General features: G+C 41.8%; 1 protein-coding gene across 1 annotated transcript in view; it reads left to right on the top strand.

The window, feature by feature from the left end:
* PBK (PDZ binding kinase) overlaps positions 1-13,940 on the top strand; it is a 192,208-nt gene extending 178,268 nt beyond the window's left edge. The window contains exons 7-9 of the mRNA XM_069605635.1: positions 9,520-9,649; positions 11,479-11,649; positions 12,430-13,940. Of these exons, the coding sequence (XP_069461736.1) occupies positions 9,520-9,649; positions 11,479-11,649; positions 12,430-12,632 (504 nt within the window). The 3' untranslated portion in view covers positions 12,633-13,940. The remainder of the gene's footprint in view (positions 1-9,519; positions 9,650-11,478; positions 11,650-12,429) is intronic.
* The last annotated feature ends 4,237 nt before the right edge of the window (positions 13,941-18,177 follow it).

Raw genomic sequence — 18,177 nt, 5'->3', positions numbered from 1 at the left:
GTGGATCTGGTTAGTAGTCACAGTATTTCCTGGTGCCCACGAAGGAAGGTGGTCTTGGTCCCTTTCTGGACCTCAGGGCCTTGAACAAGTTCCTGAGGAAAGACCAGTTCAAGATGGTGTCGTTTGAGAGAAATTCTCCACGCTCTGGAACTTCAGAACTCACTGGTGTCAATAGATCTACAGGACACTTATTTCCAGGTCCGATACATTTGAAGCACAGGAAGTTCCTGCGGTTCCTCGTAGGGGATAGCACTATCAAATCAAGGTGCTTCCCTTTGGGTTGAACTCCGCTCCAAGGGTCTTCACCAAGCTCATTGCGGTAGTCGCGGCTCACCTCAGGAGATCCGGGATCCACGAATTCCCATACCTGGACGACTGGCTCATCCGAGGGAAGTCAGCGGGACAGGTCTCGCCTCATCTGGAGGACACCTGCCTTTAGGCTTCTCCGTGAACTTGGAAGTCCCATATGATGCCAGACCCGCGGCTTCAATTCCTCAGGGCAGTCCTAGACACCTGAGTTGGGAAGGCCTTCCCTCCAGAGGAGAGGGTCAACGGTATCGCGCAGATTGTGGGTTTGTTTCCAGAACTGCGCCACCTTACCAGCGGCCTCCTTGGCCTCAGGTCTGAGTGGTTACGGATGCGTCTCTGAAGGGTTAGGGTGCTCACTGCGAGGTACAGAAGGAGTCCAAGGTTTCGGGAAGATTAGTTCTTCGGAAGACAATGCACAGAGGTCACAAGTTATTGACCTCTAGAGGCGAGATTTCACTCATTGAAGTCCCCTCACCAGAGTGCTTGACCGAGAAAGCGAGGCAAATCGACCGAAAAATCATCTGCTTGGCATCCCTCCACTCGACTTCTGTGAGATTCAATGAAGCCGCAATCCCTACTAGGCCTGCGGCCTCCACATCTAATCTGCTTCCAGACAGGGAAGGTATAGGTTGGACGCAATGGTCAAAAATGTCTTAACTTCTGGCAGCAGGGCGCTGAAAGACACCAATGTAACTTGTGGATACTTCTTTGGCTTATGGAAATCGATCCCTCCTTTCGTCTCCACGACAATCCGGTGACTGGGTCTGCTGCTGCAGCTTCACAAGGGTGTCTTGCTGCATCAGTGTATTCTCAGCAAAGGTAGAACTTGCCTAGAGTTTCTTGTTGCTCCTGTGTTGCAGGAGTGCTGAAATGCGTGTTTGGGAGTTTACACGTTCGCCCAGGCCTAACATTTGTGCTGCTTCAGGGAGCCTTCTCCGTAGTCCCTTAACCCTTTTACCCACACTAACTGTTACTTAATTGCTACTGAAGATTTTCACAAGAACTCTGGACTTTCTGCAACTTGTGCCTTGCCTTTTTGACCTCCAGTCTGACCGTGAAAGACTTCATCAATAGATAAGGATGTACTGCTAAAGCATAAGGTCTCGGTAAAAATAATTGCACCTTGTGTTGGTGTTTCAGAAGCTTCTTTCCTGATTTTTTTTTTTTTTTTTACCAGTTTATTACAAAAGTGGTTTTACTTCCCTGTGAATTGCTGATTGCCATTATGAAAAGGTTTACTAAAAAAGTAATTTACTTGCTGTTAAGAAGCAACTTCCAGACATCTTAGACTTGTAAGGTTTATTACAGCGTCTCAGGATACCTTCACAAGTGGTTACACAGTTCTTAAGTAAGTTACTTAAAGGACATTAAACACTGGCGGCCCATCACCCAGGCAGAGCGCTAACCAACTGACCTAGGCTAGAACATTCACTCACACATTCCGACAATCAGACACAAACACTCCACATGACATCTGCTTACCCAGGCAAGTCATACACAACACTTACTGCATTATCCATTGGTGATGTATGGTACTTACTTTACTGAAGAAATGTGTGTGTGTGTGTATATATATATATATATATATATCGAATAGACTATTTTGTTGTTAACTCTTTTTAGTGTCAGTGTTTCTTTGGACTAAGTTTATGCTCTAAGGCCTTTGTACTTTCCCACTGCTCTTCTCCCTCCTAGGCTAAGCCTGGCTGCTCAGCCATTGCCACCATACCTTTTGGGTAATTCAGGCCCAATCTAAGAATTGGAGCCTTGTACACTAGTAAGTCTACTACAGTTCTACCCCAGGTGGACTTTAGTAAAACTCCCCAACAGGCTGAGCCAACAAGGTGGCATTATAATAATCCCCAATTCACATGATCGCAGGTGAAACCACTGGCCCACTTGGAGCGTTGGGTAAGAAGGGCAATTCTTTATTTATTAGGGTTTTTAGCTTTAAGGAACCCGAACTACATCTAGCGCTAAGCTGCAGGTCCGGGGGAAAGGGGAAGCTGGCAATTTTGACTCCCAGTTTTTTTACAGACCCCACTGGACCTGGAAGGACCCCCAAAGAAGGATACACACATCTGTAGTCCAGAGGGACTGAGACACCTGGGAACCAATTACTAATACCTCAATTTTGTCTCCATTGAGCTTTAACCAGTATGCATTCATTCAGGAGCCACTGGCTGCTGAACAACTCCTCAGACGAAATGCGGCTTCCTTAAGATCTTGATCCACTCTAAAGATAAGGTGGGTGACATCTGCATAAGCATAGAAATTACACCCATAACCCTGTATAATTTTGGCTAAAGGACGTTGGGAGCACAAAACCTGAGCCTCGTCCACAATGATACCTGGATTGTATTGCCTGGTGTGAGGGGTCAGAAAGGTGAGACGGACACAAAGGTAAAGATTTCACAAGATTTGCCAGTTATTAAATGAAAAAGGGTGAGATAAATGCCTCTTTCCCTATCCTAACGAGGATGTCCCTACCTAGAAAACTAAACTTAAAGAAAAGATTACCTAGTGTCCAAATGTCTGACCCTCACACTAATGCATGCAACAAATTAACATAAGGAATATTTGGCTGTTTTCAATTCAACAAAATAGAAGGAAAGTTTTAACTTGTAGGTTCTTGAAAGTACTCCTTGTGGCCAGGGTTGGATCCTCTTCCCCTGGATCAATGCAGGAATACCTTTTGGATAAGTTCTCATTCATCAAAGTTTTGATCAGTTCCACACAAGATATTTTCCTTCAAATACGACTTTTTGTTAAAGTAAATGTCTCTTCCTTAAACAAATCCACAAATCAAAGCAATTGATGTCTTTCCAAATATCCTTCTTGGTAAAGCAAGAATTTCTCTTTCTCAAAGCACAAGGTCATAAATCAAGGCAATTGGTTTTCACAGTAAATTATCACCTTCTTCCAATAGAATACTTTTGTCAGGATAGAACAAACTACTTCTGGTAATGTCACACTTGTTCTTCAAATGAAATGGTGTTAACAAGTTCTTTTCATTACACCTCTTCGCCACCAATATTCTGTTTCAGAACAACATAATATTTCCTGGTTCACTCGCGTGCAAGGACTAACTGCTATTGGAGCCACTTCTGGGTTACTCACCTGCCAGGATGTAAAACTCCTAGTGGCAATATTTGTTGTAAGATTCTTCACACCAATATCTTAGATGAGGAGGGTTTAGCAATGGCTGCCTCTGTTTATAGTCACTTGGCAATGTGGGTTATAGGTTCCCTCAGTTGTTGTTCCATATAAGGGGAGTTGTGCCCTTGTTGCCTTTATACTGCATTATTTGTTTGATATTCAATATTATGGGTTTCTGTGAAATGTCTTGCTCGGAATGTCCTAGGGGTCACGTTTAACGTTGGGCACACTCACCAGTCCTCTTTGGCATCTCTGTTCCCCCTCGCTGATGCAGCAGTAGGTCTCCCACCAGCACTCGCGTATCTTCAGTGGTTTTCATGGTTGTTTCCCAGAGCTGCACCAGCTCTGTTGGCCCTCTTTTTGTCTCCTGCACAACAAAGCACTGCATGTCAGTTTGGTAGCACGTCTTCTCGGCTCGACTTTTCCCGACACCAATTCTCGCTGCGCTTACTCTACAATGTGGCAGGCTTTCATATCTTGTATTAGCTGGCCTCTTCCATTCTACTTCTGCGGTGAACTCGGCACACTGGTTTGCCTCTGCTTCAGCTACTCCTTCAGTATCTTTTTTTCTCCTGCAACTAATTCCTGAGTTTTAAATGTCCTGCACAGGTGTTTTGGTCTATAACAAGACCGCACATTCTGGTTAATGGCATTGTTGATCCTTACTCTCGTCCCCTCTTCCTCATCCCAGTACCAAGGACGTTATGGATTGCATAGCAGCTACATTGGTTTGATACATTTTACAATATGCCATCAATGTTTTAGGAAGGATGGTGGAATCTTGGATTACAGAGGTCATCAATTCCCCTTGATATGACTCCCCTCCCATGTGATCCTACTACATAATACCGCCCCCAGGTTCAGGATTCGGTAGCTGCTGCCTTCCCCTGGCCACATGAGGAGTTCCATACCGGATTTACAGTGATGTTCTCACTAGACTCATCACATAGGAAAAATTAAATATTCAGAAGCATCATAGAAATCGGCAAATGCCCAGCTGGCTAACAAATGTATGCTGATACTGATTTCTGCTTAACCCATATAACAAAGGAGAATAGGAAATCTAGTCCACTGCGATTGGTTGCAGATCTAACCATGCAGGTCTATCTCAGGATAAACTATCTATAGCAGCGAGTGTCGCGTATCGCTGTATTACTAAAAGGTGAGTAGGCCCCATTTTGTCATCCAAGAGCTCTATCAAGGGAAAGTCTGCCATGACTGCTCAACTTGAACTGAAGAAATATTTCAATTTAATGAGATTTCCCCCAAATCTGCTCATCGGTCCATATTTGTGATGAACTCCAGGGTCTTGGCTCTTTTATATTGGACACTAGTTTTGCCTTTGGATTGATTCGGGTCCCTTTATGCATGGTCTGCTGATCTTTCTCCATCTCACATTTTGGGGATACTTTCTAATTTGTGGTTATGAATATTAAGGAAGATACCATGATGTAGAAGAGAGAATTTTTTTGCCATCATTCGGAACATTACATTAATTTCATAAGGCTCCATGCTGAAAATGTATAGTGCAAACGTATCTCTGCTCATTAGCTGCAATGTAGTTTGTCAACCTGGCAGTAGCGTGCCTTTTTGTAAACAGCCCAGAAACCCAAAGTTCCAACACTTGGGCGCAATACATAACCGTGGGAAATACTGATCCAAAATATGTATAACTGTACATCCCCCAAGGCATGGTGAACGTTTCATTGGTACAATAGAACTATAATCCATATCTGGTTTGATGTTTTGACGTAACCATGTTAACATGGGTTCTAAGGACTCTAATCAACTCTCAGTACCGGGCTGGATTTGACCCAAAATAAACTATTGAATCTGGCATTAGAAGCATCCTTTGTTCTCTGCTGGGAAAGCTTGTAACCTTGCCAAAAGAACAGGATACACCCCAGCTGGGTAAATTGACCAGTGCTACAGAGGAACACCTTGCCAGCACATTTAGGAAGTTGCACCAGAGGTGGTAATTACTGGAGTCTTCACCCAGTAGAAGGGCCCCACCATTTTACAATTATGGGCCCCCACCTCACTTCCTGCAGACAACCCTCTTGTAGAGCATAGCTTGCTATTGCTACATGCTACCTTCAAGAGGCCTGTGCTTTTGAAGGTTTCTGAATATTGTTGAAAACAATCTCACTTGGGCCAGGATGTCAATGGCAGGGGATTTATTTGTAGTAGCAGGTGTGGGGATGAGACCTACTTAAATGTTACTTGGTTTTGGAGCACCGCAGCTTTTGCCACTACATTGGTCTCTTGACGGTGAACTCTGCAAATAAAAAGGTGAGGTTAGAGGGTGCTCGCTGTTATAGCCCACTGTTAGGACAGAATTAACTTTTTGGTATTTTTGTCCCATTTTATGCAACCCCTAAACCCTTTGCTTTTTCCTTGCTGGTTTTTCTGGATCTTTGACTTTATTTGTGTCGCCAGTAGGACTTCAGTACAAATCCTCTTGCCACGGAAACCCTTTTTGAAGTGCTGTCCTACTGTAGCCCAGTTGGCTCCTAGGACAGCAATGCTTTTTTAGCATCCCATTTTGCTCCCGAGTTGATTCTATTCCCCTACACGTGTGATGAGGAGCATGCTGAAAATGTTAGTTTTTCTTCACCAGGGGTGTAGCCAGTATTTCTCCATTAGTAGCTCAATTTATAAGTATTAGTGATTGTGATGCGAATTATTTTTCTTTTTAAGCTATACTCCCCGTCAGGCCTATGTTTGTTTTTTCTGATATGGGAGCACCCCGTAGGATTGGGCCTTTGGTCACCCTAACCAAAAGCAGGCCCACCCTTAGAGTACGTACACGCTTTGCCCGTAAAGCAAGTTTATTGTAAAAAACGGCCGGAGGGGTTAGGTGACATCAGAGTCAAATTAACCTGTCTCCCTGAACCACTCAAAGAACACACATTTTATACAATTTGCAACACTCCAAGGATTTTGTTAATTAACCACCCCCCCCCAACATCTTTAACTTATAATTTGCATATTTCATATTTACACTACACCCCTCTCTGGGGCCTTTCCATATTTGCTCATAGACCCATCTCCTAGCCCACATGGTCCCAATCCTCATCTTGACAACTCTATTGAAAATCCATGATCTATTAATGCTCCTTTCCCCCCGCAAGCAGCCTGCATTAGGTTTAATTGTCTGGCCCCAATAGGTGGTCGGAAAATTCAATAACCGACTTCTATATACTGCAGCTCCCCTTCAGAATGTACCTAGACCGTAACCTCCCCGAAATTGACAACAATCTGATATTCATTGCAACTGCTGCGGTCTTTCCCCAATCTTGTTAACTAGTTTTTCAGTCACACAGAGTTTAATTGCCCAACCCATGTTTTTAGCCAGCGCAATTCCTAACTTCTCAGAACTCTGCGGAAAAACAGATCTGGATATTCATACTACCCTAAACCTATTTCCCTAGAGACCCCAATACATGTGCACCTACACATTTATGTTCAGGACTTCCGCATCCCCTCACACTGATTGCCCCATTTCCAATCTTACCTCGAGTGTACATGCAGTGCTCCCCGCTGCCTGGTTGTGGCATGACACACCTGTATTGCATTCATATTGTATCAGCAGTTTTGACACTGATCTTGCTGTGCACATGCAATTCGAAAATGTAGCAACTAAAACGCAAACAACACTAAAAATAAAAGCATATCTCATCCCCATTAGCTACACTAGATTCATACTAAATTGCCACATTATGTCAACATCGCTGTCACGCCAGCCACCAATTTGGCACGCGCAATTCAAACTTCTTTACCTGTGGGACCCTTACCAACCACCCCAACAACCCTGAGCCTAGCCCTGCACCCTCTATTGTGGTTTAAACTCGTGTAACCTGGTTTACTACCAAAAATGGCAGGTTGACATCCTACATCCTGTGTGGGTGGACCCAAGTGTGGCCTTCTTCCAGTGTTTGTAGTGTTCCCTTAGGCCAACCCACGAGTGGATGTGCAGATCTAGGCAAGACCCTTCCCATTCCCTCAGATTGTGACCCGAATTGCTTGAGAATTGCCACGAAATTGGGGTGCTGATATCAATCCAGGTTTGACCATACTTGCTGGGCCCTGGTTCCTTTATCATGGGCCCAGTTTCCTAGAAAGGCTGCTGGATCTCCTTCCTGGGCTGTTCTCTTCCTCTTCATGTTTCTCCTTGCTGACTGGACTAGGAGTCCCATGTTGGCCTATTTCTACGTCCCTGCAGTGGTCTAAACGCCTTGAGGTAGGGATTGGTGAGTCACCTCGTACTGCATACACCAATGGGGGTAGTTTTCATCAATCTGGGTCCTTGCTCGTACAGGGTTCAAGGCCCTGAGTACCGGATCCTGCTCCACCATAGTAAATGTAGTCCGGTTCTCCTGCTTCCTTTTGGACTGAATCCTGAGAGACTGGTGAGTACTTGTTCTGGAATATGGATGTATTCCTGGGAATTCTCTTAAGGAGTTCCAAGGGGCATTGTTTGGGGGTCTGTTGCAGGGCTGCCCCAGTTTACAGTTTATTTCCATTGGCCAAATCTGCTTGGTTTACTTTATTTTTCTATGAAAATAAATTCTACGTGTTTAATCTGTTGTCTGCGTTCACAATGCTTTCCTCTTAATCAATCTGTTTTAGGAAGATATAGCTTAGAAAAAGGCTGCTCTATTCAAAGGACCTACTACTGCAGTAACAATTACCACAACTGTTGGTGAAGGCAAAACTACATGGCACTTCCACCAGACACTTTTATTTAGCAGAATCACCCTCTGACCAAAATGGGGTACTTAATCAACCCTGCCCTGAAGTTATATTAGATATCGGGGCGAGTTAGTCTCCCTGCACACAAAAATAAAGCCAAACATCCAGGAGGTATAGCAGGGTTGTACATGAAAAGATCGAATAGCAAATACCAATGCAGAAAATACCGTTTTTTTGTATTCCAATTTTTGACTTGAAATGCGGGTGTGCATTTCCATCCCCTCGCCCCCTCCATGCAACCCCCAACATACCCCCTACCCTAATATATCCCTTTACCCCACTCTCCATCTTTTAATTTGCAAAAAAAGTAGAAAAATACGAATACATTCAGCATTTTCTGCCTAGTTTTATTTTTCTGCCTATAGCAGTGCCATAAAATGGGACGAGCGCCCCAAAATTGCAATTCTGCCCCCATTCGGAGGAATGCGGGCAGGGTGTGCTTCACCTCTGTTGCTACTGTAATGCAAGTAAACAGGCACTCAGGATGATAAGCAGAGTGGATCGGGGGTAGTAACTCACAAAACAAGTGCAATAGGGGAGATGACAAAACTGAGAAGAGAGCCTGGGGAAAAAACCTGGAGGAAAACAGGTCATCACATCTCTGTAATTGGAGGTCTAGCATGGTGAAAGGGATCATACAGAACTCAGTTGATTAGACTGGTCATACCATCTCAGAATTAAAGCAGGGATGCAGCTTAAAAGATATTGAGAAAGTTCTGGTGTGCAGAATGAAGTTGTTTGGTAGCACTAACACTTGATTTTAAGGTATTTGAGAGAAATGTGATTAAATGTGATGCAGAGATTTAAAGACCAGTTTCAACATTTTCAAGGTTTTCCATGGTTTCACCGGTAGCCATTCCAGAGCCCATATTATGATGAGATTGATTGTATTTGGTCAGTGAGTCGCATCTTATGTTAGTGCTAAGAAGCACAAAACTCTATTGCCAATTTATTCTCAAATGGAAGGAGGAGAAAATGGACACTTTCTGGAATGCTTAAATGCATCTTACACCCATCCTTAAACACCAGTTACTGCAGAACAATACAGTTTCCATGTGTACAAGAAAACTTTCCATGCTGCGTTAATCAAAGGTAAGCCTAAGAAATGCAGAGCACTGTTTTGTGGAAACATTGAATATAAATCTACAAATAGTCATCATCAGGACTTCAGCTCTGACCCTTTTTATAACTTTGCATAACCTTTAACCAGATGAGTGTTTGTTTTTAAATGCATTTTAGTTTTTCATCCTGGCAGTGTGCATTCTCTTTTTGTCTTTATATTTTTTTTCCTTACAGTATTTGCACAATGAAAAGAAACTTCTCCATGGAGATATCAAGTCTTCTAATGTGGTCGTTAAAGGGGACTTTGAAGCAATTAAAATATGTGATGTTGGAGTTTCACTTCCACTGGATGAAAACATGATTGGTATGTTGAACACAATATTGAACATTTGTTTTACAGAATGATGCAATATAAAATTTGTTTCTTATTCTCAAGTGCTGTTAAAGGCCATTTCTACCGTAATGTTTCAACCTAGATACAGGGTCCTTAAGTAGTATTTAATAATGGATTTCTAATATAGTGCTACACACCCATAGTTTCAGAAATAACAGAAGACATTATCCCACACTTTGGTACTCGCAATATCCACAATACCACACAAATATATCTTGAAAACCTAGCGCTTCAGAGGGCTAACCAAGGCCCTAGATTTTAGTGCTGTACTTTCAGGTTCTCTCACATGCCCGCCTTAAAGACAAAAGCAGCTGCTCTTTCTGACCTAAACATTTTGTCTGCAATTTGCCCAAAGCCACACCAAGTAGCATTGCTTTTGTCCGGCACCTTTTTGTTTTAGCCACAAAATCCTCCAGGAAACTGAGCCCTCACTAAAGTACAAAATGCTTGCTGTTGCTTTCCCTTTTGCTCTTTCCTTTTGTTCATTCTTGCTCCTTCACTCTAAGGCTTTCACTCTTTATCTTGTTCTTTCTCTCACTATCCCCTTCTCATTCTCCTCTCATGCTCCAGTTCTCCTGGTTTTTCATTCTCTTTCTGTTCACTCTGGTTCTCTTTCGCCTCTCTGGTACTCTCGTTCTCCCTCATTCTTGCCTTCTCCCCTTGGTCTCCCGTTCTCCCCTTGGTCTTGCGCTCGCCTCTTTCCCCTGCTCCCTCCGAGTCAATGCATCAGATACTTTCTGAATGGAGAATAGAAGCTTCTTCCTTCAAGTGACTGCGATAGTGAAGCCTAGAGGGTCTGTGAAGTCCTCCAGAGCTGAATCTAGTTTTACGACTTCACATGCCCGCAAACCTAGTACTTACTTGGGGATTCCAGATGTTGCTTTGTCCCAAGTCACCCATTTCTTAAAGAGCACCTCATTCTGGATATAGAAGAATCCATGGACTGACTTGCAATTCACTGTGGTGGAGGAAATCATTAATCTGATTAAGAATTTACTTAGCCAAACAAAGGCAGGTCGAAAGGAGAAGTGTTACCTGAAAACCAAAATGAACCCTGCAGACCATGCGTCTTTGAAATATGTAATCACCTTCTTACTTGGTTCTTTTGCTAACTTAACCATTTTAATATGAAAATGCTGGGAAGACCGGGTCCAACCTTTCCTTGGAGGGTAAAGGCAGTCTGGGTTTTAACATGAACATCTGTCCCTAAGCAGGCCGTCGATATTCATTGTAACGATTCATCAAACATTTTCCGTGTCTTCGTCTCATTTGGTTCTTTACACTAGCAACACAGAAAACATTTCAATATTTTACAAATATCACCCCATATTTCTTTACCATCTAAAACATGTAGCTTGTCTTTTCCTTTTAAAATGGTCAAAGCTGAACATTTTATTTTCCCTCCTGTTGCTCTGATCACATTTTCCTTGTTTTCCACGTGAAACAAAAATGTTGTATTTAACAGAACCCATCTTGATCACATTTAAAACAATATGTTGGTACAAGATGCAGATTATTAAATACTTTGTGAGATGGTGCACCAACTTCTTCTAGCCCCCATTCCCATTAGCACATTAGATGTTCTGCAGGCTTTTTAGAAACCTAACCAGTTTGTACCCCTTTTTGATGAGCTGATTACAGGTGTCATTATTTTGTAGTGGGGGATTATCTGGCACACCGTGGGTAATCCTGTTACTCTTGGTTTGCTAAAATTAAGTACTGTATTCAAGTTAAATCTGTTAAATTTGTTCAAGATTTGCAGTAGGAAACTTTAAAACATGTTTGACTTCATTTTTCAGTAAGTGATCCCAATCTGCAATATATTGGCACAGAGCCATGGAAGCCTAAAGAAGCGTTGGAGGACGATGGTGTGATCACTGATAAATCTGACATCTTTGCCTTTGGGTTGACCCTGTGGGAGATGATGTCCCTTTCGATCCCGCATATAAATTTACCAGATGATGATGATGGTGAGGCTTGTCATTTACTTTATTTGGAAGTAGGATCTGATCTTGCCCGCACATCATGGCTTAAACTGGGAAAATGGTGTTTCAGTGCAAAAGGGCTACAGTCTGTCCATCCCTGTATCCGGTCATCGTAAATGTATAGAGTAAACAGGAATGGACTAAGAGTTGCTGAGCTGACTATTGTAACTTTAACCATTTATCCCTGCATGCCTTATTCCAGTTCTTAACTCACAAACAAATTCTTATACTTAGCTTTTTACTTGTTTGCCTTGCTTCTGTTTTATTCATGGCAGGCAGTGGGGTTTGTTAAAGGCTACATAAATGGCATACTAGATGCATTGGTTGCAAGAAATGCACACCGCAGTTACCATGCATATTCTGTTCCCTTTTTCAAACCATTGTTTCAGTGCCTTGTCTACGTAATCCTGGTTGACTGTACTCTGGGCCCATGTTCGAATTCTGTCCGTAATCTATCCAAATAAGTCGAATATACACTACTAGAAATTCCACAGGAATGTTCTTATTGTGTAGCAGCTTTAGTTGTTGTACAGACTGGCTGCCTAAGTCCCAAATGAGGAAGTTGTTCATGTTTATATATAGGTAGGCATGGGCTGTAGAGGGTGAAGTCTGAGCTTATTTCATAGATTTTTGGTTCGTACCTAGGTTAGGAAAAAGTTTCTGCATGTTTAAAGGATCATAACCTAGTACATTCTTACCTTTTGATTTTGTACCATTTGGGCCGTTTTCGAACTTATGCTAACTGTATTCTGTATTTTCCCCCAGATGACTCTTTTGATGAAGATCATTTTGATGATGATGCCTATTACGAAGCTTTAGGCACCCGACCTGCACTTAACGTAGAGGAGCTTGGCGAATCGTACCAGAAAGTGATTGAATTGTTTTCTGTTTGTACCAATGAGGACCCCTTGCAACGTCCATCTGCTGCTCAGATTCTGTCCGTTTTGGAGGCAGAATGTAATGCATAATGTGCCCATAAGCACAGTCTATATTGTGACCAGTTGATGTAGTGACCGACCAAACCCTTCTTTGCAGCAACGTATGACTTTAGCTATGCCATGTATATGATGTGAATAACGCAGTATGGCTCTGCACAACAGTCCTGGGCTAACATATATCTATTTTTCCTATTCGTGATATAGAATATAGAGGCCTACTGGGATCAAAAGCTATGATCCAAAGGGAAATTGCCTTGTATAATTAAGAGCACTACTGACTCCTTCTCTCCCTTCAATTGTGATGCCTTTCAGGTGGCCCTCACAGAACTTTGCTGTGGCACTAGCTGTTACAAAGCTTGCCTAAATAGAAATGTACTCCATTGTTTGTTTTGTTTTATTATTTATAATGCTCATCATACCCAAGGGTAACAGGACACAGCAGTTACAAGTATATGCGAAGCTTAGTTATACATGGATATATACAGATTACATGCAGGAAGAAAATTGCAAAGGTATAAATATAGGGAGGGCATATTTACAGGCATAGTATGCAGCGGGAAAGTGTGCAGGCAGTTCCCAAAGGGCATTACATATGAAATAGAAACTAATACAAGGGATAATTACTGAGATACTGTCAGACGTGGGGATATCAGGACGTGCGGTGAGTCCCATAACAGTGGCTGATTAGTTCTGACTGTATCCTTGGTAATGGCTGTTAATGCTGATTGTTGGATTTCAGCCATATGATGGTGTTGGATCTAAACTTGTGGTAGGATTGGGCTGTTCTTGGACTGAGAGGCAAAGTATTCCATAGTTTGGCCGCTTTCACCGGGAAGCTATTACCTCCAATAGTAGAATGTTTGAAGCTAGGTATGGAGAGTAGATCTCTGTTGGCAAGTCTCACTGGTCTCGTGGATGTCATTAGCACAAGATATGCCTACATTCAATCTTGGTATTCAAAGGCGTTTAAACAGTCAATCCAGTAATGTGTGACATCACTACATTTCAATTTACCTTTCCGAAAACTGCATTGCTCTGGATGTCTGTGCCCTTCTCTCCTGTAACAATAGTTTTGACTGGCTGGAACTTTACTAATCACATTTCTAATTGGTACTCCTATTTCATGTAAACAATGTACACTTGATTGTAAGAACTAGAATGGGCATAGTATTGTATGTGTGTTTTTATACCTTTTTGTATTGTTTCTATTCATGTCTTTTCCCACAATTTTATAAACATGAATTATTTTTTTAGAAAAATGCATCCGTGCTGATATAGATTGAAGCAAGAAAACAACTATTGAATTTAATAAAAATGTAAAGTTTTAGAAAGTTGGTATATTGACTGCTTAATCATTGAACACACTTCTAAGCTGACTTCTGTGCCTGTAAATTAATTCTGCAAAGATTTGAGAACATTATTCTTTTCTCTTGACTACCACGTTAGAATCTGGCCCTTCCCAATTGAGTTGTTTGTAAGTTCACGTCAAAATAACCCATTCAAGTCTCCTGCATTAGGTCTCTCCACATACCTTTGAATATTCCAACCTCTCTGTTAGGGATTTTCATATCAATGTTAAATCTTCTTGACCTGTGTCAACCCCAGAACTTTCTCTGGACTGGTAGATGACTTTTCCCTATACCTCAGTGAGTGGGAACCTTTTTCCATACTGACAGAATCTTTTACTCTTTTTATGGGTGTAATTTTTAAGACGCTCCATAGTCTTTTAAAAGTTATCCTCTGACAACCTTTTGGCAATAAGTGGCTATTATTGCTGGGTTTCCATAGGGGCTCCCCTTTTAACTTTCTCTGGCTAACCTTGTGAGAACTACAGTTCCCAAGGGAAGAAAGTATCTTGAGATCCCTTTTACATTTTATTAGGTGAGACCAGCATCCCCTACCTTATGTGGAGTGCTGGGGAGACAGCGAGTATCCCCTTTCTCACTATAAATGTTACATTTATGTTACAAGGACAAACATTAATTTGATGCACCTTTACCACAGGGTGTTTCCACAGCCCCGGTAGAGGCACCCATAGGTGCTCATTTTACCAAAATGGCCCCTGTCGTCTTTTTTTCACCATTTTTAGCATTTCTTGTCCTTTGTTGTTACTTCGCCTGACATCCAGCGTGGGAAATTCCTTTGTATTAACTTTATCTTTGGTGGGAAACCTGTGGATACCCCAGCCAGGCTCCAGAGTGTCTGTGAAGGCAGGAAGCGAGGGAGGAGTCCAAAACTCTGCAGCGCTTTGTCTTCCAGCCTGACTGTGAGAATCCCGTTCAAACTGGAAGGCTGGCTGTCCTGAAAGCAATGTCCACCCCCCCATGTTTGAATGTTGCATGGCTGTTTGACTGGGTTCCTGCATTAAAGTTCAATCCTGGAAGCTTAAGAGTTAGTATACCACTGGAACTAAAACCAAAGAGGAAGATGCAAAACCAATGCTGAGATGATTTTCAGCAACCGGAGAGCCTGCTCTGTAACCGGAGCCTGCTGTGGCCCTTCCTTCCAATCAACCGAAGGACTCCGAAAACAATGACCCCGATCCAGAGCCCGGTGAGACCCACTAGACTCAAGACCACCTGCATTTTGAGCCATCCCACCTTATGCTGCGACCTTGCGGGCTGCAATACCCTGGGAGCTCGAGCCATTATGAATCTCGCAGAAACTTTGTGGGCATCCTGCTGGATCTCCAGAGGCGCAATTCAGACCCGAAGTCCTCTCACCAGAGTGCTGGACCTTTCAAACGACGAGAATTCGACCAACAAAATTCTGTCATCTGTGCGCATAAACAGGCACCAAATCCAGAGCCGCATCCAGCTGCGGGGAAACTCTTACTTAGCGCCTTCTCCTGTGACCCCTGCTGCAAAAGTTCTTCCAAAGTCATGTCTCCCGTCATCTTGACAAAGGAATCCATCAGCCAGGTTTTTGGCTGCAGATCCTGAAGTTTTCCTGCTCCAACTCTTTACACTATAACATTTTATCTAAAAGACAAGCTAAGAAATTACCAAACCTACAACAGTTATCGATTACAGAGAATCAATAATCTCAGATAAAATTTCAGCCAAAGTTCATATTGAAAAATGAATAAAGAGTTTCATTAGCATACAAACACTAAAATTCATAATTGAATTGACCGTCCAATTTCCAGAGAATTCATGAATACAATACTATCCTTCCTTTTACTCTGGCCCAAGATCATTAAACAAAATTAGGGTATAGCGTTTTATCTAAAAGACAAGCTAAAAAGTTACTGAAATTACGACAAATAGAGATTACAAGGAATCAATAATCTCAATTAATCATTGCAACCAGAATTCCTAGTGGATAATGTATAAGAAATAGTCCAGTATTTAGTGTACAAGCACTAAAATTCATAACATTGAACAACCTATTTACAGCAAATTCATAAACACATTACTGCCCTTCCTTTTCGCTGGCCTGATAGTGTGGCCTTGTCTAGTACTTAGATTATGCTATCTTCAAATATCTTACAACCGCTAATTGCAAAGGAATTTGTTTATAAAATAGCATACATTTCCACAAAAGGTCCAGGTCCACATTTGATACATCCAAGACAAAGCGATCAAAAATAATGTGTTTTTTTTGTACTCCAAGCCGGACACTCAGTCATCAAGTGTCTCAATGTTTCTTTTACCTCTGTATTCTTACAATGTCTACACAGAATAGGAACCTCCAAAAATGTGGCTCGTGCTGCGATGATTTTTCAAGTTAGCAGTACATTAAATCGAAATCTCATAAATATATTTCTCCACCCTTTATTTGGAAAAGAGGTAAAATAAGTTTCCGGAGTTCCCATATATTTATAATAAGAGACCAAATGAGAATACAGTCTATAATGGGATAATTTATCAATTGTGATAGCCCAGTCATTATTTTGGAGCAGTTGTTTTACTCTGTTTGGATTAAGCACAAGAGTGCTCACCAATGCTCCAGCTCAGTAAGTTCCTACAGATTTTCATAAATGTATCAAGAAATATCGAATTGGGGGTGCCTTGTTTAAGCATACCAGACAAATCACTATACTGGTTATTTCCCCATTGATTTATGAGATTTCGGAATAGCAGTAGACCTTTCCACTTTACCATGCTTTTATGCGACTGAAGACCCAATTCATATCGTATTGCTACTGGTGAAATGCATTTTGGGAGGCAGAATAACGTTTCTCGAAGAATCCTTACCTCAAATCTATTTAAATCATACTTGCCACTTATAAATGGCATTTCAATGCCTTATAAGATTTTAGGAATGGCTTTTTGTTTGTAGTATCTTAAGTATGGAAAATAAGAGACTGTACCGAATTTGCGATCCACTAGGCGGATTTGAGTAATGAATGCCTTGACTTTCATCAGATATGGGTTTAGAGGTTGAGCGCCATTTGGATTATTGCATACAAAAAGTCCCAAATAGATCATTGAATGTTTAATTCCTAGTTTAGTCTTATTCAGGGACCAACTTTTTTGTGGCAGCTTTTGTTTTCGACTAAAGCACAGAACATGGGACTTTTATGCATTTACAGATAAGCCATTTGACGTAATGTAAATTACAAAAGCTGTTAAGCGCTGGAGCCCCACAGGAATCCAATCAAATAATAAGTCATCCGCATAGGAACACCAACACAACTTTTGACCTTCCAACTTATGTTGAATGAAGGAAGCATTCAATAGGAATGGGCCTATAACGGATGAGTTCAGATTGTACAATGTTGGAGCAAAAATAAAGCCTTGTCTTAATCCATTAGACCTTGTAATTGGCGAGGAGAGAAGTTCTTCATTGTTCAAGCGAATTTGATTCATCGAGCCTTCATGGAAATGAATCGGCATAACCAAAACCTCTTGTGGTAAGCCTAATAATATAATATATTTATATCCGCTAAATCGAAAGCGAAGGATAAATCAATGCTTGCTAAAGAGACAGGTACGGCCCTGTTTTTCCATCCCATTTCTTGTAATAAAGAAATCAAAAGGCCCCCTGCCATAGTCCCTATTCCCTTCCTAAAGCCGAATTGAGCTGGCGAGAGAATCTTGTTCTCAGTTGACCATTTTTCAATTTGTTGAAGGAGGAGGCTTGCAAAAATTTTGGAATCCGAATCTAATAAAGCAGTTGGGCGATAATTTGACTGTGAGGATCTATCGCCCTTCTTATACATTGGGATGATAATAACACATATTCCATGAGTGCGGGATGATCTTTGTTTGATTTTTTTTTTTTCTGTCTTTGAAAAGGAGGCATAGAGCTTTTCACCAGGTATCCGGATCACCCTTAAAAAGAGCATTCGATAAAGCCGCTCTAGACGAGCTGGCCAAAACAATCCTCTCCCTGATCTCAGCAATTGAAAAGTTACATCCCCACTGGGCTATTAACATGGAATGTGTTGAGCGAAATGGAGGGTCCCTGCTTGCATGTAAGTTCTTAAAATGGCCTGCCCATACCTTTTCATCGATAGAATTGAGGTTGTAATCGGCTTCAGATTTAGAAGTCCTGTTTATGAGGTGCCAAAATTGTCTCACTGAATTATGGTTAAGTGAGCACAGCATTTCCTCATTATCCCCTTGAA

The sequence above is a fragment of the Ambystoma mexicanum genome, chromosome 4p (assembly GCF_040938575.1).
Source record: "Ambystoma mexicanum isolate Mex_15411 chromosome 4p, UKY_AmexF1_1, whole genome shotgun sequence".
NCBI classification, from domain to species: domain Eukaryota; kingdom Metazoa; phylum Chordata; class Amphibia; order Caudata; family Ambystomatidae; genus Ambystoma; species Ambystoma mexicanum.
The sequence above is the reverse complement of the archived record's forward strand: the minus strand, read 5'-3'. Positions and strand labels throughout refer to the sequence as shown.